Here is a 23,588-nt window from a genome sequence, read left to right on the forward strand (position 1 = left end):
ACCCACGGGGTCCTTAGAGGTGGGCACAGCCCCCCACCTTCCCCTGGCTAAGGAGAGCCTCTGCCTTTGTGGCTGCATTCCTTCCCACAACCTGCAGGGGAAGAGCTTCAATGATGTGCTCTCCATCTATTCATATGCATAAAGGTTTTGTCCCTTGGGGAAGTACATACATCCTGAGACTTAACGGTTCTGCTGCTTACAGACAAGGGTGATTGGCTTGAATCAGTTTCCTATTATGATGTATAGGATTCACGGATCTTGAGATTGACAACTTTATCCTCACCTAATAAAAGCTAATGTGTAGGCCCGATTTGGGGCCCAGTCCTTGAGACTGGAGCCCCTTGGTCCTGCTTACACTCTATTGTTGGCTACTGTCTTTTCTTAACCCTGCACCGCCCTCCTCATTCCCCACGACCCTCGTTGCACGGTACGCCACAACTTTGATATAAAGATAATTCACCTGGAATTTATTAAGTATCTGTGTGCATCTTTGAAGTACTGGTATGGTTAAAAACAAGAGGCAGTAAGGTAGGTGACAGATTCAGATTCTGGTCCCAGCCTTTTCAGTGTTTGACTATTTTGCAGTTTTGGTTAAGTCCCTTTTCTCTAGGCCTTGATTTCCTAGACATGTAAGTTTTTATGACTCTTGGTATATGACAAAGTCTTTGCTCTCAAATAATGTATAATTAAAAAAGCATTCAAATTGATGTAATTACATGCTAGAGTAAAAATAAGTCCCAAAACAAAAGTGCGTGTTTTAATAAGTCAGGAAGAATTAGACTACATAAAGTTCTGATACCTGTTTAACAAGCTCTGTATTTAAGAATATACAATAGTATATTGTATTTGTATTAAGAATATACAATAGTATATTGTATTGTATATTGTAAGAATATACAATAGTATATACACTGCCTATGACAATTTTAAGTACAGACCCTAAATGAGATTTTATAAAACATTACATTTTCTTTCCTTTTTTCATATTTAACAGTTTACTTAATAACTTGGTCACAATAAGCCTCAAATTCCATAACACAATGGAGCCTTCAGGACAACTGAAGGGGATACGGTTAGTCCTACACCATTCACCATGGCCCTAAACTGCTGAGCTTTCTTATTGCTAAGTCTAGTTTTTATGCTCTTTTGGGCTTCATTTCATGCCAACAGATTGTCATTTCTTGGTAAGTGGGCTTGGGAACCAGATAACTGCAGTTGTGAAAAATCTCATGTTAAAAATGAATACACAGAAATGGAACGACCTGTTGTACAGGTGGCTTGGGTTGATCTCAAGGGAATTATGCTAAGTGAAAAAGCCAATCTCAAAAGGTTACATTGTATAATTCATTTATATTACATCTTGAAATTACAAAATTATAGAATAGAGAACAGGTTAGTAATTGCCAGGTGTTATGGAGAGAAGTGGCTGTGACTATAGAATGTTAGGAATGATACTTGTAATGGAATTGTACCTTAACTGGTGTTGATTACTGGAATCTAAACATAGTAACTACACAAATGAGTGCATGTTAAACTGGTAAAATGTGACAAGTGAATGTATCAATGTCGATTTCCTGGATTTGATATTGTACTATGATTATACAAGATGTTACCATTGAAAAAAACTAGGTGAAAAGTATATGGGATTTCTGTATTTATATCACTCTACAATTATCTCAAGATAAACAGTTTTAAATGAATGCACAGGATTTGAGGAGCACTCAGAAAGTGTTATAAACACATGGCCTTTGTGATATATTTTGGGTGATCAAGGAAATTTTTTTGCTTGATGGCTCCAAAAATAAGTCTCAAAATATCTGGATTGTAGATGGATGTTCTATTTGTGTTCTATCTCCCTAACCGAGGTGAACCTGTTACTAAGGGCAGGTCCTGTCAGACCGCTTTGTATTCACAATATTTTTCTTAAGGCTTCAATTTCTTTTATTAATAATTGGCCGAAACCTTTCATGGGGGAGTCTGGTATGGAACCTCAAATGGGCAAAACCGAAGGTGCCACGGCGTACTGTCACTGTAAAAATTAGGTCTTTTGGAGATAGTAAAATCCTTTAAAACAGTGACTGTCGATCTCCCTTTATGCATAAAAAAATTTCAAATTTACTGGATGTTCAGAATGGATCAGGAAAGGGACCGTTACTAAAACAAGCCACGTCATACAGAGTGACTTGGGTGTTCAAGCAACTCCAGCCTGACTGCAGAGGCAGAGATTCAAATTCCTGCAGATGTTAAGAACTGAAATAGATCTTCATATAATCTAGTGTCCCTTATTAGATAAACCGAAGTTGCTAACTCCAGTAGTATTCAGTTACTTTCCCAGTTTATTAGTGGGTGGACGGACTTCTAGCTCCCGATCTGGTGCTCTTTTTCCATTGGACCAAACTGCGCTGTAAAATGTGTTTCCTCTCTCTCCAAGCACTTCCTCCCCTTGAGTGTTTTAATACCTGGAATAGGAAACAATTTCTAAATAGCGTTCAAGTTACCACAGCGCTTAATTCAGGCTTGCAGGGAAAACATTAAATATGTATGTCCAATCTTTTCTGCGGCCTAAACCAACCATGGACAAGAGGAAAAAAGGAAAGAAACTTACAAGACCTACTCGCAGCGCGCAACCGCAGCGCGGAGAAAGCGTGTCCTCTCTGCGGCGCCGTAGGTGCCAGGCGGCTGCGGCTCGGGCCGTCTCCCCACCCCTTCCACGTCAGCCAAGGACTCCGCCGAGCCTCCGCTGCTGCTGGGGGTTGGAGCGGGCAGAGACGGTCTCGCGGTTGCCCCGGCTGCTGCCCCTCGGAGCCAGGTAGCGGGCCACGAACCCCCAACCCCAAAGGCGTGGTGGGCTGAGCAGAGTTGGAGGAACTGGCTCTCCAGCGGGAAGATGCGGAAGGGGCGAGACTAGGCCGCTCGCGTCCAGGCCTGGCGAAGTGGGACGAGGGTCTGGGAAGCTCTGGGCCGGGCGCCCGGTCCCGGCCTGTATAGTGGCCAGTGGCCTTCTCCCTCCCAGGCCTCCGGGGCTCGCCATTGCAGGCTGGGACTTGCTTTGCAGGAGAAAAGGGACGGGAAAGGGGCGTGGAGGTCCAGCGCCCCGATCCACGTACGCAGAGTCCAGTCCCTGCGGTGAACACGATAAAACCCTGCAAGGCCTTAGCGGGTTAACCGGGCACAGGGTCTCTCAGCTTGAGCGGTTCGGGTTGGGTGTTACGTGAAGTCACTTGTGGAGTACGGTGGGGTGGGGCTGGGGGACTGTCACTGTATTGTGGCCCTTCACTCTGCAGGGCAGCGTTCTAAACCCTGGGCGGGGGTGTGGGGTAGGAGCTAGTGTGCCCAGGTCCAAACTGATAAATGCTTTGTATTACGTTAGGCTTTATTTTTACGGGGCACGGTAGAGATTAACCCTCCCCTTCTGCAACTTCAATACTCAGAAGCCAAACTGAATCAACTTTATAGACCGTAAGGCTCACTAAAGTTACTGGTTGTGTTTTTGGTGTTTTGTTTTTGTTTTTTACTTGTAATCATATCCTTGTATTTGTTTTTCTAGATTTCCTGGCGTCTGTGATCCTTAAATCTTGTATCAAGGGTTGATTGTAACCAGGAACCATGACGGCTGCTGAGAACGTGTGCTATACGTTAATTAACGTGCCGATGGATTCAGAACCACCATCTGAAATTAGCTTAAAAAACGATCTAGGTAAACTTTGGTCATATTTGAAAAAGAAAATGAAAATTAAAAGCTTATTTGTATTTCAGGTTCTTTTATGATTAGAAATGCTTAATTCGTGCCTAAATATTTTCTTCTAATAATCTCTTCAGTAAACCTTTTGTCTTACTAAAAATGAAAACTTGTTGCCTTTAGACTTGCAGTATTGGTTTTTGGAAACAAAACATCTCAGTTTAGCAAAACTAAAGAAAAGTGACAGTTTAATTGTTAGACGTTACTAAAAATAACACAATGGCTTGTGTAGTTTAATAATATTATGCTTAAAAGCAGTTGACAGTTCTCTATACAAATACATAACAGGTAGAGAGAATGTGTATTTGAATATCTTAGTCCCTTTGTGTATTTAATTCATATTACTTAGCTTGTACAACCAGAAGAACTTTGTGTTCACCACCTCTTGAACAAATGAAATCATTTATGGAATACACATGCATTTTCCAGGGTCAAGCTTTTCATTTTAAAGCATTATGTGAAGGAGAAAAGAAGTATATTTCTGAATTTTAAAAGTGTATGTCTCCTTTTTCTGAATGATTCTGTCAAAACAAATGTTAAGTAATGCACGTTCCAAAATAATGATTCTCTTTTAATTGAACTACTAACTTAAACTGATAACTACTGGTTAAAACAGAGTAGAGTGAAAATTATGCTTCAGATCTTGAAAGTATCTTTAAAAAGATAGTTCGCAGTTTGAAAGGAGACAGTTCTTACTTGTATATTCCCCCCGCTTAATCAGTAATAATGGAATACCTCCTGATTTTAGATTACTTAATACTAGGTTTCTATTGAGGTCTAGTTTTAGAGAAGGAAGAAAGAAAACCGTCTTTTATGGCATTTAAACTGATACCATTATATACAAAATATATGTACATACAAAATATATGTATATACATGTATATACTCATACATATGTTGTGTATATATATTTATATTCACATAAGATAGTAGAATGGAATGCAAATTACTGAATAGACTTTCTATTTTTTTCTTATAATTTAAAAGTTTTCATTTTTAGACCCCTGCAAAATACTTAAGGTTATAGCTGGGAAGGTAAAGAACAAAACCTGTTCTTAATTATAACAGTAGCCTTTTCTTAACTGCAGCTGCCTTTACTACTCTCCCCCAACTAATAAATAAATAAGTAGTCTAAAATTTGCGACGTTATCTCAAAAGAGTTGAAATGAGAAACTGTTTAGAAATAATTTCCAGTTTAAGTAACAAATACTTTTTTGTTTGGTGAAATAGTTGCTTTGCCTACACTTTTCTTTATATTTAATCATTGGAATGAGCTCTAACGACCATATACGTTCCCCCGGAGAGTTGGAAGTACTTAAGTGTATTTTGGTGCACTGAAGTGATATTTGAAATTTTCCATGTTTTTGGTAGTATTCATAAAGGAACAGAAGGTGTGGATAGAAACATCCTTCCCCTCGGTTTGAATTGTTGAAATAAATAGAAGTTGGGTTTGCAAGGGCTTGAAATAAAAATGGTGTAGATTTTTTTACAAGTTTGCTAGTAAACTTTTAAAACTTAACCTTTAGTTACAAGTGGTGTTCTAGCCTGCTGAACTTTTAGGATTTGCTAATTGGTGAAAAGTAGACAAATCTGCAACAAAAGAAACCATCAGCATTATAGTGATATAATTTTATACCTTTGGACTCTCCTTTACACTAGCAGACAAAGTAGGAAAAAAAAATTTTTTTTTCTTTTTTTTTTAATTCAGAAAGGAAACTTTGGGACAAAGAGAGGAAAACCTGTTTAGGCTCAGTAAACACAACTTTAGCCACATAGGACTTTGATTAGTCTGTCTTATTTTCATGGTTATTGCCCTCAGCTGCTGTCATCTCTCCTGATGCTTTTCGTCATCCTCACAGATTTAAAAAACTGAAAGTTTGCCCAGATTGATACTCAGTTCATCCTTTCACGTTTATTTCTTGATTTGATGTAGTATACACCATATTTTTTTTCATATGTGGCAGGAAATTGAATCCGCTGAAGCAGGGAGAGATGCATGAGAAGTTAATCTGTTTTAAGCAAAATTATTGACCCCTTTGGGATATATTTGGCAATAACCCTCACTGTGTTCTCAGTCTCTATACCTGAGGATATTCTCTCTTCTGCAACATGTTAAAATATCATACCAAGCTAGGAATAGATAGATCGTCTTTGGAGGCTAGAATGAACTTGAGAGTTACCTCGTACAAGGTAAAATCCTTCCCATAACTGTCGATTAGTCATTCAGTCTCTGTCTCTTCGATAACAGCAAGGAACTCTAATAGCCACTTTGCTCTAATTGTTGGAAATTTATTTCTAGTTCTGTTTTTTTCCCTCACGATAACTCGAAGATTATTAAAGACTTTTGTCATCTCTCTTTGTCCTCTCTTCTAGATATTTGTTTATATTTAGGATCAAAACAATTGTAGTAGCATTGTGCTTGTCTCTTATATTTCTGCCTTTGAATTTTGGATCTAAAAGATGTACTATAAATTCTTGTATGCAATGATAATGATGCGGCATTATAAATGGTGTAAAATATAGTGCATATTTTTTTCTAGGCTATGTAACTGTAAACTAGTATCTTAAATTGTGTTATCCTTAATTCTAAATAATGGCAACTAATCTAGTACATTTTAATTTTCTTGCAATTTTTTAGGTAATTTCTTAAGAAAGATTCTAAAGTTTTATAGCCTGTAGGAATAATGATAGGATTTTGGGATTAATCTAGTTTTTAGTTCCCAACCTTTTTGACGTTGAGGATCTTCCTAATGTGGAAAACATGTCACTGATCTCCCCCACCTCCATAATAGTGATTGTAACTTCGATTGAGAAAATACAGACTGACTTAAAAGCTACTTTGAATTCAGAAGCACTCAATAGCATCTGTTTACATTTTGAAAAATAGCTGCATGTGTGTTTGAGACATACATTATATAGTATATCTGTAAATTCCTGGCCTTGACATTAATTCCATTGGTTAGGGACCAAAGATATAATCCAGTGCTTTCATATTATATGTAAAGAATCATGAGATTCAGAGATAAATCACTGGTGTAAAGTCATATAGCTTGTTTGTTTGGGGCATAACCAGGTAGAGAACGCTTGTTACTTGGGTTATTGCCTTTATTAACCATTCTGCTGATCAAGTGAGAAAATATTTTGTTAATTGCTTTTAAAATTATCTGAGGAATTTTATTTTGAAATAATTGCACTTGTTTAATTTTTGAATCAGAAAAAGGAGATGTGAAGTCAAAGACTGAAGCTTTGAAGAAAGTAATCATTATGATTCTGAATGGTGAGAAGCTTCCTGGACTTCTGATGACCATCATTCGTTTTGTGTTACCTCTTCAGGATCACACTATCAAAAAATTACTTCTGGTCTTTTGGGAAATTGTTCCTAAAACAACTCCAGATGGAAGACTTTTACATGAAATGATCCTTGTGTGTGATGCATATAGAAAGGTAAACTAAATCATAATTATCTCAGCATATTGCTTTGATTTTAGATAATTGTAAAATTGGTGGAATGGGCTTTGTTTTAGTGTTTAAAATTAAATCTTAGATAAGATGTAAAGTGTGAATATTTGGAACTGAAGTTATAAAGAGTTATTGTAAAAAGTTTTGATACTTTTTTTATGACATTTTCCATGCACTTTTATGTTGTTAATAAAAAATGGTGGCACAGAATATGGCATTGATGTGATACATAAAAATTGCTTTAGTCAGCAGGAATTTGATGGAACTTATCTGATCATCTAGGTCTTTTTCCTCAAACCTACTTTCTGATTTTCTCATTGGAAAATGTTGCATTAAAAACTTTTTAACAAAATGTTGAAACTCAACATTTCATATTTAAATTTTTTATATCAGGATCTTCAGCATCCTAATGAATTTATTCGAGGATCTACTCTTCGTTTTCTTTGCAAATTGAAAGAAGCAGAATTGCTAGAACCTTTAATGCCAGCTATCCGTGCTTGTTTGGAGCATCGACACAGCTATGTTAGAAGAAATGCTGTTTTGGCCATCTATACTATCTATAGGTAAATAAAGACACTCCTTTAGCCTAGTTCTGTTTAATCTTTTAGACTAGAGGCTCCAAAATGGTTTCTGACAGATTGTATGCAGCTTTCAGATATGTTTTGTTTGGCCTGAACAAGATTTTTTTTCCTTATCATCAAGTTGTCAGCATTGAAAAATCAAAGATCTGGAAACACTGGGTCCTAGTTTCTGCATGACAACAATCTGCTGAAATTCAATGACAGTAGCCTCCTTTAAACAGGTTGTACACTTTCTAGTTTATAACAGTACTTGTCATTCTCAATTGTATTACTCCAGCCCACTTAATTAATTTATTCACTTACTTAGTCCCTATAGGCTTTGAGTTTTTGACCCTGTTGTAGAATTCTCTTTTTGTGGAATGTGGGTCTTGTCTTTTTACCCTTAGAGACCTTACGGAGGGAACTTCTTAAATAGGAAGGGTGGCAATTTTCAGCTGATTACTGCTGTTCTTAGAAAGCTGAAGACTTTGGACTTTAAAAACAATTCAAGGAACCAGTTAGATGAGGCTAGAATGCTTGGTTTTTACAATCACTGGTATTAGTCCGTTTAGAAGTAGGATGTAATTTTTATAAATATCTTTGTACTTTAATAGTTGGTTGTTACATAATTTCACAGTTCTCTTACTGTTATATTAGCTTTTTTTTACCTGTTAGGGAAAGTGGTTAATAACAGAATTCTTTGAAAACTACCATACAGACTACACAAATTTTAGTATTTATGCTACAGTGCATGCACAAAAGTTATGCCGTTTATAAGATAATCTGAAATTTGAAAACTGTCTATATGGTGATACTAAAGAATTGTTAAATTTTTTAAAGTACAATAATGTATTATGATTAGTTTTAAAAAGAAAGAATTCTTAATTGTAGAGAACGTACCAATATATTTACAGAAGAAATGATAAGTGGTCTGGGATTTGCTTCAAAATAATATGGGAGAAGTGGGGAAAGGGGTATAGATGAAACAAAAATGGCTGTGAATTAGTCATAATTGAGGTTAGGTGATGGTTTTTATTAGCTGGTGTTCATTATTCTGTAGACTACAAATACTTAAAAATTTCCAAAATAAGAAGTAAGTTAGTGAGTAAATAAGTGAATAAATATAGTGCATAACTGGTAAAATTCAAGGAACTATTTTTTTCTCTAATAATTCTTAATGATCTTTTTAGTACCTTGAGGATATTACTATGAGCATCGACATTATATTTCTAAAGTATATGAAAGACAATTATTAAAGATAGTTGATAGATAGCATATTGAATAAATCAGCTTTTTCTACATTGAACTAGAAAAATTTGATAATAGATGAAGAGGTAAGCTTGTGATTCCTGCTCACAATTTTCTAATTGACTTAATGTTTTGAAAAGCAAAACAATTGATATTGTTATAAAGTTTGATAAAGGTTAATTTTGATAGTGTCCAAAGAGTTACTGAAATAACAAAGTAGGTTTTTATTAAACATGGATTTTTTTTATTTCAAGAAATTTTGAACATCTTATACCTGATGCTCCTGAACTGATACATGATTTTCTGGTGAATGAAAAGGATGCGAGTTGCAAAAGGAATGCATTTATGATGCTAATTCATGCAGATCAGGTGAAGTACTTTTTAAAAGTCACTTTGATGACTATATTTAAATGAGAATTAAAAGTGTTACATAAGTTTAATCAAATTTTTAGTAACTAATTTTGTTTATAGAACATGTGATTTGTATGTTTTGATTTATTTAGATTTTTGAACTTAATTTGTATAAAAATACATTTTTACTTAACCTTTTCTGGAGTATTGCTTATGTATATATTCTGTTTTTTAGGTAATAGTGGCGAGGCATTTAATAACAACTACTTTATTGTTTTTCCAGATTGAAATTATTGTGGCCATATCCTGTGGCACTTTACTTTGAGGCTTTGATTGCCTGATTTTCCTTCTCTTGGTATAGATTTCAAATTGTTCAATAGAGAACAATAGTAGCTTTGTCTAAGGTCCACGCTGAGCCATGTCTGCCAGAGAAGGGTGACGTTCAGTGTAGATGTGTGTTCTTACTAGGCCCTTCAGATTTCATAAGCAGATATCAACTCTGTATTCAGCTCTGTCTGAGGTTAAAGTATATGGATCTGCTGGTGATTAGCAGTGACTGCACACCTTGGTGGCATCCAATCTTGGAATTTTTGCCATCAAGTATTTATTATCAAATGTGGGAAATAATATGCATGAAGATTAAACAATATGTAGTCTATTCATTCCTTTGAAATTTCGAAGCTGTCATTTTATCTTTGTAAACAAGATTATAAGAAAACTCCTTACTTAGTTCCCAGTGTTTTGCCCTCTTTACAGTTGGTTTTACTGACCTGTGTTTTTATTTTGACTACATGAAGGAACATAATCAGAAATAGTTCAATAAAATTTGTTGATACTTTTAATATAGAGATATTGTCAAAGCCATAGTTCTCTGTAGCACAATGTTCAGTATATGAGAATTGATGAGAGTTTTCTTCTAGGTCTCAGAAATAGGAATAACTACACCCCTAAACAGCTGGTTTGTTTTGATTGTACAGATCCTCTGAGTCATGACCCTGAATACATGGTGTTTTTCTCCTTGGTTTCCCTACTAGAAAATTCAGACCCCAGATGTTTGGCCCATTTTTAGAATATGTATTTGACTTTATGTGTTAACCATCATTTTTTTCTTTCAGTTAATTTTTCTTTGTCCTGATTTCCTCATTTGTTTTGTATTTTGTTGTGTATGTTTTTTAAAGTTGCATTAAGTCCTTCGTTGAATGAGGTGGAGTTTGATAAATATATTCTTATTTGTTTAGGATCGAGCTTTGGATTACCTAAGTACTTGTATTGATCAAGTTCAGACATTTGGAGACATTCTTCAATTGGTTATTGTTGAACTAATTTATAAGGTAAGACTAATTATGATGGATTAAATAAACTTTATCAGTTTAAGGTAAGAGTAAATAGTCTTTTTCTGGGAAGCGGCTTAATTGCTAGGATAATATGTTTTAATTGTAGAAATGTTTTATAGCATTACCTTTTAAAATCTTTTTTAGTTTTTCCTTTGGTTTATTGTGTTTTCCAAGTACTTGCTTCCATTCTTTCTAAACCATTGTAAAGAATTCTATAAAAACATAATGGCTTGACCCAATACATCTGCAAAGAAATTGTTGTGTACTGCTCAGTCATTGAATAGATTGTGAAGTAGGCTTTGGAGTAAAATTCAAGATCTTTTCTGGAGTACACACAAGACTACTTTAGAAATCTAAAAACAAACAAAAAAAAAGCCATAAATACCTTTATATTGCCTGTTTGCAAAAGAGAAGAGAGACTTTATGCTAATATGACACTGCAGGCCTTTGACTAACAGGAAATCTAAAACTAGATAAGAGATTTGGTTTTAAAATGAAGTACTTTATTGGCAACATTTTAATTATATATTCTTTGAAAAAATTGATTGCATCTTAATGTTCTGATAAAAGATGCAGTAACATTCATTTTTGCTGTTGATACCATTGGAGGCCAACAAAATATATATCAGGAATGACTTAAGTAGGATGATATGGACAAAAAAATACCCATAGCAGACACTGCTAATTCATTATAGCCATCTTTACTTCTGCAGGGAAGAAGCCCCTTTTAATACAAGGTACAAGTCATATGGAAGTGGCATTTCAGATGAAACCAGAATTGTAAATATATAGTTTTAATTCATGTGTACGATTTAAGAATGCCACTGAGGTTCTCAAAAATAAGGGTTCTCTGCTATCCAGTGGCTTCTTTGTCTAATAGGGTTCATGTTATAGGAAGAGGCATTAGCTTTTGAGTCATACCCAAGTAATAGAGATTTAACTGGATACATTTTAGGAAAAATCTAACATAAATACTAACTTCAAAAGAGAAAAAATAAGGGATATTTTCTTCATAGGTAAAGGTATTAAGATACATTTAGAACGGGATAGCAAATTTTAGTTTTCTCCTCAATATTGAATATAGTTCCAAATAAGTAGAGTTCTTGAAAAAGAGGTTATCTTTCTTGCTTTAAGAACTGGTATTTTCCTTTTATCAGCTCTTGAGATTTATATAATCCACCATGTTTTCCCTTTTGACATGACATCCAGAATAAAAATTGAGGATCAAATTTAATAATCTGTCACAGTACCCGTGTTAGCGTACTTGGTTATTGTGTTGTTGTCCTTGCTTTTCTACTTTACATTTTCTTTTTCTATTTCACTTATGTGTAGTACGCATCTTTTATTATAAGTCATCTGGAAGCCGTTTGTGAAAGAGTGAAAATACAAATTATGATTGAATTTAATAAATAAATCATTGGAACAATTATTTGAAGTAAAACTTATTTCTTTCTGAAATTACCAGTGTTCTGTTACAGGGTCTCATTCCAGGTTTGCTGGCATCTTCAGACTATTCTTAGCTTTCAAGTTAAGAAAAGCAGCAGCCCATAAGCTGACATCTATTTAAAAAAAAATCAATTTCAAAGCAAGTATCCATGAAGTCAGTTGAAACCTAAATGTTTTCTTCTCCAGGTCTGTCATGCCAATCCATCAGAAAGGGCTCGTTTCATTCGCTGCATCTATAACTTATTACAGTCTTCGAGCCCCGCTGTAAAGTATGAAGCCGCTGGAACATTAGTGACACTCTCTAGTGCACCTACTGCAATCAAGGTACTGCTTATTTCTTTCGGTGCCAGTTAGATAGATGATAGGTATGCTTATCACTCATGATTTAGTGACATTGCAATTTATTATGTGGTTACATGCGTTGTATGGCATAGAGATAACAACTACAAATTCTATGAAATTATTGGATTCCTTAGTCCGATCTTCCTTCTTTTCTTCCTTCCTGCTTTCATACACACACACACACACACACACACACACACACACACACACACACACACACACACACGGAGAGAAAGAGAGGCAGAGACAGAGAGAGTACCAATATTTATAGTTTCAGGAAAATGATACTGGTAATTTAAGATCTCTCCCCATATTTTAACTATGTTAAAAACTAGATCTGGAAGAATGAATTCTGGATCCTAAATGACGGTTCCTAAAAAAATTTCCAGTGAGTATTTTCAATAATGGAATATTATAGTTCTCTTCTTTAGTTTACTATATCAAGATTATATGAGGGAAAAAAGACTATATGAGGAACCCCTAATATATTCATAGAATGAATAGTTCTAGAAAGCCAGATCTTTATAAATAGGAGAATTTGCTGTTTTACTCACCTATACTTTAAACATTTTTTAAAACTTTTTATATTGAAATAATTTTAGACTTACAGAAAAGTTGTAAAAATAGGAAAAAGTTCCCATTATCCTTCACCCAGCCTTTCCATAAGGCTCATGTCTTGCATAATGATTGTATAATTGTCAAAACTAAGAAATTACAATTGGAATAATATTGTTAACTATGGACTTTATCGACTTTCACCAGTTTCCCCACTAATGCCCTTTTTCTGTCCCAGGATCCAGTTCAGGCTCCCACATTACATTTAGTTATCATGTGTTAGCCTCCTCTGTGATAGTTCCTCAGCCTTTCCTTGTTTTTCATGACATTGACCCTTTTGAAGAGTATTAGGTCACTTTGTAAAGTATCCCTCAATTTGGGTTTGTCTGATGTTTTCTCACAGTTACTTGAGGTGCATTTTGGGGAAGAATACCACAGAAGTGACGCACCGATCTCATTGTATCACAAAGAAGTACATATGTTGATATATCTTATTACTGGTGATGTTAACCTTGATCAGTCAGTTAAGGTGCTGTCTGCCAGATTTCTCCACTCTTGAATTACGTTTTTCCTTTTCTAATCAGTAAATATCATAGGAAGAAACTTTGAAAGTGTGCAGATATCTTATTTCTCCTCAAACTTGCATCAACTAATTTTAGCATCCATCAGTGGATATTCTCTACAGCAGTTATTACTGTGGTATTTAACGGTGGTTTTCTATTTCCCTCTTTCTACACTCAGTAATTGGAATTCTAGAAAGAACTATCCCTTATCCCCCCCTCCCTCCTTTTCTTTCCCTCCCTCATCAGTACAGAAATTTTACTGTATGGATTATAATCCAATATTATTATTTATTTTGTTGATTGAATTGAGAGCTCTTTCAGGTTTGCTCCTTTGTTGTCTGTTTTTAATAACTCAGGGTCACCTTAATATTCTTGACTTTTCTGTACTATAATGCAGACTTTGTACCTAAAGTAAAAGATGCTCAATAACTATACTTTTTGGAATTACCTATCAATCTGCTTTTTATTTTCAGATTCTCTAAGATAGATGACTGTTCTTAAAACGTATTTCTTTTTATGTAGGCTGCTGCTCAGTGTTACATTGATTTAATCATTAAGGAGAGTGACAACAATGTAAAGCTCATAGTTCTGGATCGATTGGTAGAATTAAAAGAGCATCCTGCTCATGAACGAGTACTACAGGTAAATATTATCTGAAAGAGGGACATCCTAAATAAAATTTTTTTCAAATTGAGCTAATTCTTGCCCTTTTGGTTAGCTTGGAGACTGGGCAGTTTAAATTTTGCTCAACTAAAGTGTAACTCTTGTATCACCATAGCCTTTTGGGGTATTGTCTTTGCCATAAAAAAATTTGTTTTATAACTTTTTTTTAATCTATTTTTTTAATTTTTATTGGGAATATTGGGGAACGGTGTGTTTTTCCAGGACCTATTAGTCGTTGTCCTTCAGTAGAGGGCGCAGCCCACCATTCCATACAGGAATTGAACCAGCAACCTTGTTGTTGAGAGCTCGTGCTCTAACCAACTCAGCCATCCGGCTGCCCCCCCAAAAATATTTCTAACATGAATTAATATGTTATCTTTTTTCTGTTTGTACTGTACTCAGTATTCTTAATGATAAAGATATATTTGTTTTGATTGGAATGTAATTTACATTTCTTGGAAAATAATTATACCAACTGATTGGGAATAAAAGATGATTAGATTCTAGAAAATATCAGCATACCTATTTAATCTGTGAGAATAATGATTGTTATAAAAATAAAGCCCCATGATGGCTAAATTCAGTCCTGACCCTGGATCAGAACAACAAAAAAATTTTCTGTAAAGGACAGTATTGGGACAATTGAAGAAATGTGAATATAAATTGTGTATTAGTTTATAGTATTATCAATGTTAAGTTCTCTGAATTTGATAATTATATTGTGGTTATATAAGAAATTATTCTTGGGAGGTATACACTAAAATGTTTAGGAAAAGAGTATGATAAAGTATATGTGGCAAAATATTAACTAATGAATGTTAAGTGAATGTTATACAGGAATTCATTCTTAGACTTTTTGGAACTTTTTTATCAGTGAAACTTTTTAAAAATATAAAATTTTAAAGAAGTAAAACCATGTTAGTTTTGCTATATTTTAAAATATTTATCTGCCATAGATTTTTTTTAAAGCATGCATCTTTAAAATATTACATTTTTCTGCAGAGCCAAAATAACATTATCACACTTGACAAAATTGTTAATAATTTCTTTCGGGTTTTTTTTGTTGTTGTTTGTTGTTTTTTTTTACTTTTAAGTGTGTTTTTCCAGGACCCATCAGCTCCAAGTCAAGTAGTTGTTTCAATCTAGTCGTGGGCACAGCTCGCAGTGGCCCATGTGGGGATCTAACTGGCAACCTTGTTAAGAGCACCATGCTCTAACCAACTGAGCTAACCGGCTGATTCAATAATTTCTTAATATTATCTAATACCAACTCCAAACTCAGATTTTCCCAGATGTCCCCCAAATGCCCTTTTTATTTGGTTTGCCCAATTCATGAGTATACATCATATCTGGTGGTTATGTCCCTTAAGTCTTTTGACGTGAGCAGTACCTTTGTTTCATGACACTGACTTGTTGAAGATACCAGACCAGTTGCCCTGTAAGGTACTCCTCCCCTGATGTGTCTGGTTACTTGTGTTCTTTTAGCTTGTTCCTCCGACTTCTCTATTTCCTATACACTGTAAGTTTGATTTAAAGCTTGACAGACTCAAAGTAAACATTTTCACTTTGAATGCATCATATGTGATGTCGTACACTTCATGTTGCATTATATTAGGAGACCTGAAATACCTGATTCTTCCACCACTAGTGTTTTTATTATTGATCAAAGAATTAAGGTGATGATAGACAGCACCTTTCATTCTACAGTAAAGATTTTCTTCTTGTGACCAGAAGTACTGGTGTTAATTCGGGATTTTTTGTTCTTTCTCAGGATCTGGTTATGGACATCTTAAGAGTATTGAGCACACCAGACTTAGAAGTACGCAAGAAAACTCTGCAGTTAGCACTGGATCTTGTCTCTTCTAGGAATGTTGAAGAGGTAAAACAAAACTTTTGACAGTAGTTTGTAAGCTGTCAGACAAATGTCATGTAATTCTCACTTAATTTTACTTTGTTATAGCTGGTTATTGTCTTGAAGAAGGAAGTGATTAAAACAAATAATGTGTCTGAGCATGAAGATACTGACAAATACAGACAACTTCTTGTGCGAACATTGCATTCCTGTTCTGTCCGATTTCCAGATATGGCTGCAAATGTTATTCCTGTGGTATGTAATTCTGATTACCTTCATTTTGAAATTCTCTATAAGACTAAAATATTCTAGTTATTCTGTACTTAAACTCTGAAAGTCTCAACTGTCTGTAATTATTAAATCTCATAGTCAGAAAGGATCTTTATGTCCATTCTTAAACTCAGAAGAATAAGGACTCTTGACTTTTTTCTTCCATCTTCGTTAAAAAAGAAAAAACACAGTGACAGAAATACCTTCGCGTATTGTTATAATTGATGTTTGTCACGGTTACCTAACGTAAAATTATTCTGCATATACATATCAGTAGGGCAAAGAAGTATTTCTTTCAAATAGTTTTACCTCTTAAAGTTGAAGGATTCAGTTATAGGAAAAATTTACATACCTAGAATATTTTGTTTTCTGTCACTGTCAGATAAATGAGGTATATTATTGTAATTTGAAATTTTGCCTTTGTGCTCTGAATTTTTCTAAAATGATTTTCCTTTTAGTTACTACTTAGGAGCACCCAATTTATTTTGAGTTGTGGATTTCCACCTTCTGTTGTATAGTGAGTTTTAGAATAAACTTTGCTGCACATAAAACAGAAAAGCCGTTGTGACTGGATTTGCACAATGGTGCTTATCTCTCAACTTACATTTGGTTCCATACTTGAAAATTATTACACATTTGTAAATATGTTTAAATTTAGGAAACCTTACTAAAAATTACTTAAGATTGTTGAGCCTTAGGTAATTTTCCTTCTGAAAATGACATAGTTGTTTTCCTTTTTTCCTTTTTTTTATTTTAGTTAATGGAATTTCTCAGTGACAGTAATGAAGCAGCAGCTGCGGATGTCTTGGAGTTCGTTCGTGAAGCCATTCAGCGCTTTGATAACCTGAGAATGCTCATTGTTGAGAAGATGCTTGAAGTCTTTCATGCTATTAAATCTGTCAAGTAGGTTTAAAATCTGTTTATACAGTCAAGTAAAAAATTTGACCAATGTCTATCTTTAACGGGACAGTTGAGAAAATATAAGGGAGGAAAGTGACTCAAGACAATCAAGACAAAATAAGTATGACAACAGTCATCAGCTCACCCCTGTCCTCGGTTAGTCCATAATCTGTGGGCAACATTTATTTTTGTAGTAGTTACTTAGCTAGGTTTCTCTATCCTGATTTCCTCTAAAACACTGTGAATCCTGAAGTGACTAAGGAACATATAGTTGAAAGAGATTGCTTTTAGCATATCATTATTATTTGCATCCCCCTCGAGTATTTATGGAAACGAAGGATTACAAGTGCAGCCTAAATCTGACATTGTGTTTCCCTTTAAATAGCCTTTGCTAATGAGAAAGGACTGTTGCATCCTAATTTTGTTTCATTAAAGCATCTGATAGATAGATGGTAATGGACTTGCATTATATCTAACTAGATAGAAAAGAAGGGACCATTACAAAATTGTTTTTCTGATTGGAAGTGTATTGATATTTGTGGAAGTGAGAAAGATTTGCTTCCTTTGTAAGAAAAAAGAATATATCAAAGTTTTGCTTTTGGCAGCCATGATCTCTTAGAGCTTCAGTTTCTAGAATTTTTTAAAGAATAAATTTAAGGAAAATCTTAGGGAAAAGATAACTGAAGACTTTTTCATTTTAACATTTTTAACTAGAAAATAGTTGCTTTCTTTACTTTTAGGGTTTGTTTTTTTTGTTATTGATCCTTTGTACTCCTTCCTTGTCCATTGTTCTGTTCAGCATCCGGCCTCTTCTTTTCAGTGACTACAAATAAAAAGTACTTTTACATTAAAATAATAAATTTTTTATAGTAGTAAGTGATAAAATCAAGTTTATCTTAACTGTGTCCAAAATGAAAGATAGTCCCTTTCTGGGAAACCTTTTGGTCTTTTATTTTTACTACTGGGATTACCAGTTTTAAAATGTTGCTAATAATGATGGATGAGACATTATTTTCCTTTTAATCCTTGTGGTTTCTGTAGAGAATCACAGAAACTTAATGTCTTTGTTATATTCTTTCTTAAAATGTCATCCATGATCCCTTAGAATTGCAGAATCTTTTATTCTCGCTTGAGCATAAATTCGCAAAGAAAGATCTCTGCTTCAAAATTTGTTGGCAAAGGCAGTGTTTCAAAACTTGTATTCTTGCCTTAGGATTTACCGAGGAGCATTGTGGATCCTGGGAGAGTACTGTAGCACCAAGGAAGACATTCAGAGTGTGATGACTGAGGTCCGCAGGTCCCTCGGGGAGGTATGTTTTACTTTAGTCAGTGCTACTTTGTATGGGGATTTTTACTTGAGTACATCTGACTTTTATGTGGTGATTTGCTTTCATGTTTTTATGTAGTAGTGTCGGTACTAAAGAACTCTGAAAAAATATATTTTAATTACCCAGATAATTAAGCCTTAGGAGCTCTGGGAAATTAGGGGAATTCCCCTCTCCTGCACTGAGAGATAGTACCTATTCTTTTATCTGTATTATTTACCCTTCTGGATTAAGATTTTATTTGAACAAAAGGTTCTGTGTTTAAAAAAAAAGAAAAAGGCTTGTAAAGCTCAGCGTTAGCCTATGTGTTCTGAATGAAGAACGCAAATATAAGAACAGAGCTGACTTTACAATATTACGTACTAAAACTGGCAGTATTTCCTCCTTCAAACAACTATATGGGAGAAAAGAAAGAATGGTACTTGTTAGAAGACCTGGGTTCCAGTCTTGCTTCTGCCGATAATTAGTTCTGGGACCTTGGATATAAGTTCCTTAACCTGACTGGACATCAGGTTTTTCATCTATAAAATAAAGGAATTGGTAGATAATGATCGAAGATTCTTAGAGCTCTTAAATTAGATGATGGACTGGTATGGTATTAAGGAATAAATACGTAGTAGCCATTTGGTTTTTTAAAAACAAAAAAGGTAGTCGATAAAGTTATTTTGTAAAAATAAGTTAGATTTATTTCATTGTGGGAACAGAGCCAGGAGTGCAGTTTCCAGGCTCTCGGCCTCACGTGGAAAGGTGCTGGCTCAGGTAGTAAATGGCCATCAACTGTGATTGGATGGCCATCAGCTGTGGCTAATTGGCCTTCAGCTGTGACCAGTGAGCCATTGGCCACTAATATAACTGCTGTGGCTACGCTAGCAGCAAATGGGGGCTAGCAAGAAGATGGTGGCTGAGCTAGCGAGAGTGGATGGCAGTTAGTAGGGCGGAGTGTAGTGAGGTTGGTTGGCAGAGACAAGTGGACGGCGGGTTGCGGATAGTGTGGCTTCTGCTTCCTGTGTCTCCAGCCCAGCCGCCAGCGAGAATATAGTGGTAGGACTCCCTTATCTATAGCTCCGTGGGTGTTCTTTTTTGGCCTCGCCATGTCCTGCGTTCTTATGTGGAGAGCGGGAGCTGAGACCCCGCAGGCCGCCCCGCACAACATTCATTATTGAAGGATGTATTTCAAGGGAAGGGATGGAGAATGTCTGCTTTGTCTTGGTCACTGTCCTGAGCATTTTGCTATTAAGTTATTTGTGTGGAAAGAATTAAGATTTGCATTTAACAGATTAAGACACTAAGGCTCGTAGTAGATTAATTTGCCCCAAACCATTTAACTAGTAAGTGGCATCCAACTCACAAGCCTCTATTCTTCTCACTACTTTACCATGGGAAGGAAAGAAAATTGAAAGCAGAGTTCCAAGTTCCAAAAATCCCATTGGGGAAATGTCTTCTCTACAGAAATGATTGAATATTTAAATATGATTTTGCTTGCCATTGATATTATTACTAAATTGATGTTTCCAATTGATTTTTAGATCCCAATTGTAGAGTCAGAAATAAAGAAAGAAGCTGGTGAATTGAAACCTGAAGAAGAAATAACTGTGGGGCCAGTTCAGAAATTGGTAACTGAGATGGGCACCTATGCAACTCAGAGTGCGCTTAGCAGTTCTAGACCAACCAAGAAAGAGGAAGAAAGGTAATTTGCAACACTTGTGCTCAGCCAGCTACCATATTTTGCTATGTATAACGCACTCCCGTATATAATGCACACCCACATTTTTGGCCCAACCTTTCAGGGAAACAAATCTTTCATTTTAATTTTTTAATTCAAACTTTTGTTTACATTTAGATACTTGTTTTTTGTACCATAAAGGAATTTTAGCATTTATTTTTTAACATATTATGGCACAAGAAATTTTATGTAACGGATAATTACGAAACAAGAACAGATACAAGGTACAAGACATTTTATGTACTGGTAACAAATTTCCGATATTTATGCATCAGAGAAAGCCAGGAACTCTTCGTCGTTTCAAGTTTGTCATAAATTCAACAAAACCAATTATCGTATTCCAGGTATTATTTTGCATATGGATATCGTTATTGATTTCTAGAGTTACACTTTTAACTCATAAGCATACATAAAATAATTAAAAATATTTATATAGATACAGAATTAGTACTACCGATGCATAATGCACATCCCTATTTTTCGCTCACAAATTTGGGCAAAAAAGTGCACATTATTCAATACATGGCAAAACACAATATACTTTTTTTATTACTCCTGTGTATAAAACAGGTGATTTCTTTCCTCTTATTTGCTTTTTTGACCAAAATGGAAATCTTCGCTATTTACGATACTTGAAAGGAAGACATTTAAGTTCTTTCTCTTAGAAATTATGTTGATAGTTTTAATCCTCTGCTCCTTATGACTGTTTCATTGAAATAACTGTGTTCTGTTTAAGCTAAAATTATTTTACTCACATAGAAAATGCTAAGTTGAGGTAACTTTGATGATATTGGAGTTTCATTGCCTATTATTTAGAAAATATATTTTGAAGATTTTTCACTTCTAACGGGAGAAATAAAATTTTGATGATTTCCTCCTTATTTTGCTCTTCAGTTTTATAGTGAAGATGATGAAAATAATGCCTAAAATTTTAATGATTGCTTCTTATGTACTGGGCATTGTGCTGAGTAGTTTGCTTCTTGTAATCTTGACAACAACCCATTGAGATACAGTGTATTATTGTCCCATTTTTATAGAAGAGAAATTTGAGGCTTGAAGAGTTTTGTAACTTACCCAAGGGGACATAATGAATGAATACTGTAGATAAGCTGGGATTTGAATGTAAAGCTTTAGCTCCATTTTATACACCCTTAACCATTTTCTCTTTCCATATTCAAGTTGGCTCTTGTATCATTTGAAGATAAGTTTTAAATACATGTATTTTTCTTTTTCCTTTTTCATTCTGAAGAGAGCTAAAGAGGGAGTTAGTTGAGATCCTTGTCACTGAAGGGTGGCAGTGAGAGTGTTAAATAGCCTTACTTAAATCATTTATGCAAAAGCTACATGCTGCTTAAGCAGTTGGTGGGTTTCATTTTCCTTGATCATTCTGCAGACCTCCCCTGAGAGGATTCCTTCTGGATGGAGATTTCTTTGTCGCTGCCTCCCTTGCCACAACTCTGACCAAGATTGCCTTGCGCTATGTAGCGTTGGTTCAGGAGAAGAAAAAGCAAAATGTAAGTCCACTTATTCTACATTTACCAACAAGTGAATATTGAGTGCCTGCTATATATCATTTCACTGTGAGGGACCCAAAAGTGAATGCTGAAGTTCCTGTCATGAAAGAGGTTATGGTTTAATGGGAGAAATGGACACAGTAATAGAATTTTATTATAGAATTGACTAAGTAATACAATAGTAATACCTTGTGATTAGTCCCATGGAAGAGATGTAGTGTTCATGAAGTCATTTCTGTTTTGTGGGATTAGTCAAGGCTCAGTGAAGGAAATGCCTCTTTCTCCAGCATCTTCATTCAGTCATTGCCCATTTTATCCCAGAGAAGTCTCTTAAATGTATTCTCATTTCTGTAGTTCATAACCTTCGTTATAGCTTCTGACAATTCTGACTGTATGCTCGTTTAAAATAATATACTTCCATTCGCCCCCCCCAACCCTACTACCATCCTTTGTGTTGTTGTCCTACATTTTATTTCTACGTATCATGTTATCAACCCTATGATGCATTATTATTATTTTTGCTCTAAATAGTTAATTATCTTTCTTATATATGTGCACCATCCCCCTCCATTTCTTATTTATCTAGAGTCCACACTCAGATAGGAAGGGGGCATACTTGGCCAATTGTAAGAAGTTGAGAGTTGGGAACAGGAGACAAAGCAAACTTCAGATACCTTCCTGAGTGCTTTTGTGTGTGTGTGTGTATTTTTCTTTATGGTAAAATACACATAACATAATTTACCATTTTAACTATTTTTAAGTGTACATTTGAGTTGTGGCATAAAGTACATCCACATTGCTATTACCACTCTTCATCTCCAGAACTTTTCATTGTCTCAAACTAACACAGTACCCAGTAAACAATAACTTCCATACATACCTCTTCCCTCCAGCCCCTGGCAACCACCATTTTACTTTCTGCCTCTAGAATTTGCCTATTCTACGTACCTCATATAAGTGGAATCATACAATATTTGTCTTTTTGTGACTGGTTTATTTCACTTGGTGTGATGTTTTCAAGCTTCATTTATGGTAGCATGTATCAGAATTTCCTTTCTTTTAAGGCTGTATATATAATATTCTGATTTTATCATCTGTTGTAAATAGTTTTAAAGATTCTTTTAAATGAGAAAAAAGTCTTATATTTACCCACATATTTATTAATTATGATGTTCTTTATTCCTTCATATAAATTCAGATTCCCATCTGATATTTTCTTTCTGCCTAAAGAACTTGGTCATTCTTATAATGAAGGTTTGCTGAGATGAATTCACTCAGCTTTCATTTGTCTGAAAAAAATCTTTACTTTGCCTTCATTTAAAAAAAATATCTCTGTGGTAAAATTGTGAATGTTTTTATTTTGTTCATTTATTTTTTCATGTTGCTAAAATAAATAGAGGGTGATGTAATAACTAATAAGAAAAAATCATTCATAGTCATAGCAGTGAAGTACAAATCTTGTTAATACTGTAGTGTAGTTAGAAACATCAAAATATAAAATTACATTACCAGAAATAATAACAAGAATCTTTCCTTCCTCCAGAAAGAGTTTAATATGGTTTTTATCTATTTTTATCTATTTTATCTATTATCACTTTTCTCTAGTGATCATTTTGTGTTTTATAATATTGCAGTTTTACTTAACATTACAGCACACATTTTCCCATGTTATACTAAACCCTTCCTAATCATCATAATTATAATATTTAATAACTGTATAGTCTATTAGATGCCTTCAGTGATG

At 34.8% G+C, this 23,588-nt stretch overlaps 1 protein-coding gene across 2 annotated transcripts in view; it reads left to right on the forward strand.

Moving 5' to 3' along the window:
• The first annotated feature begins 2,631 nt into the window (after nt 1-2,631).
• Nucleotides 2,632-23,588, forward strand: part of COPB1 (COPI coat complex subunit beta 1) — a 37,326-nt gene continuing 16,369 nt past the window's right edge. For both annotated transcript variants that reach the window (XM_081061755.1, XM_081061754.1), the window contains exons 1-14: nt 2,632-2,809; nt 3,548-3,697; nt 6,954-7,183; nt 7,592-7,761; nt 9,261-9,375; nt 10,596-10,688; nt 12,324-12,461; nt 14,120-14,239; nt 16,032-16,139; nt 16,221-16,367; nt 17,140-17,285; nt 18,496-18,592; nt 20,134-20,294; nt 21,724-21,844. In XM_081061755.1, coding sequence (XP_080917881.1) covers nt 3,607-3,697; nt 6,954-7,183; nt 7,592-7,761; nt 9,261-9,375; nt 10,596-10,688; nt 12,324-12,461; nt 14,120-14,239; nt 16,032-16,139; nt 16,221-16,367; nt 17,140-17,285; nt 18,496-18,592; nt 20,134-20,294; nt 21,724-21,844 — 1,737 coding nt within the window. In that variant the 5' untranslated portion in view covers nt 2,632-2,809; nt 3,548-3,606. The remainder of the gene's footprint in view (nt 2,810-3,547; nt 3,698-6,953; nt 7,184-7,591; nt 7,762-9,260; nt 9,376-10,595; nt 10,689-12,323; nt 12,462-14,119; nt 14,240-16,031; nt 16,140-16,220; nt 16,368-17,139; nt 17,286-18,495; nt 18,593-20,133; nt 20,295-21,723; nt 21,845-23,588) is intronic.

This window comes from Rhinolophus hipposideros, assembly GCF_964194185.1.
Source record: "Rhinolophus hipposideros genome assembly, chromosome: 10".
NCBI lineage: Eukaryota > Metazoa > Chordata > Mammalia > Chiroptera > Rhinolophidae > Rhinolophus > Rhinolophus hipposideros.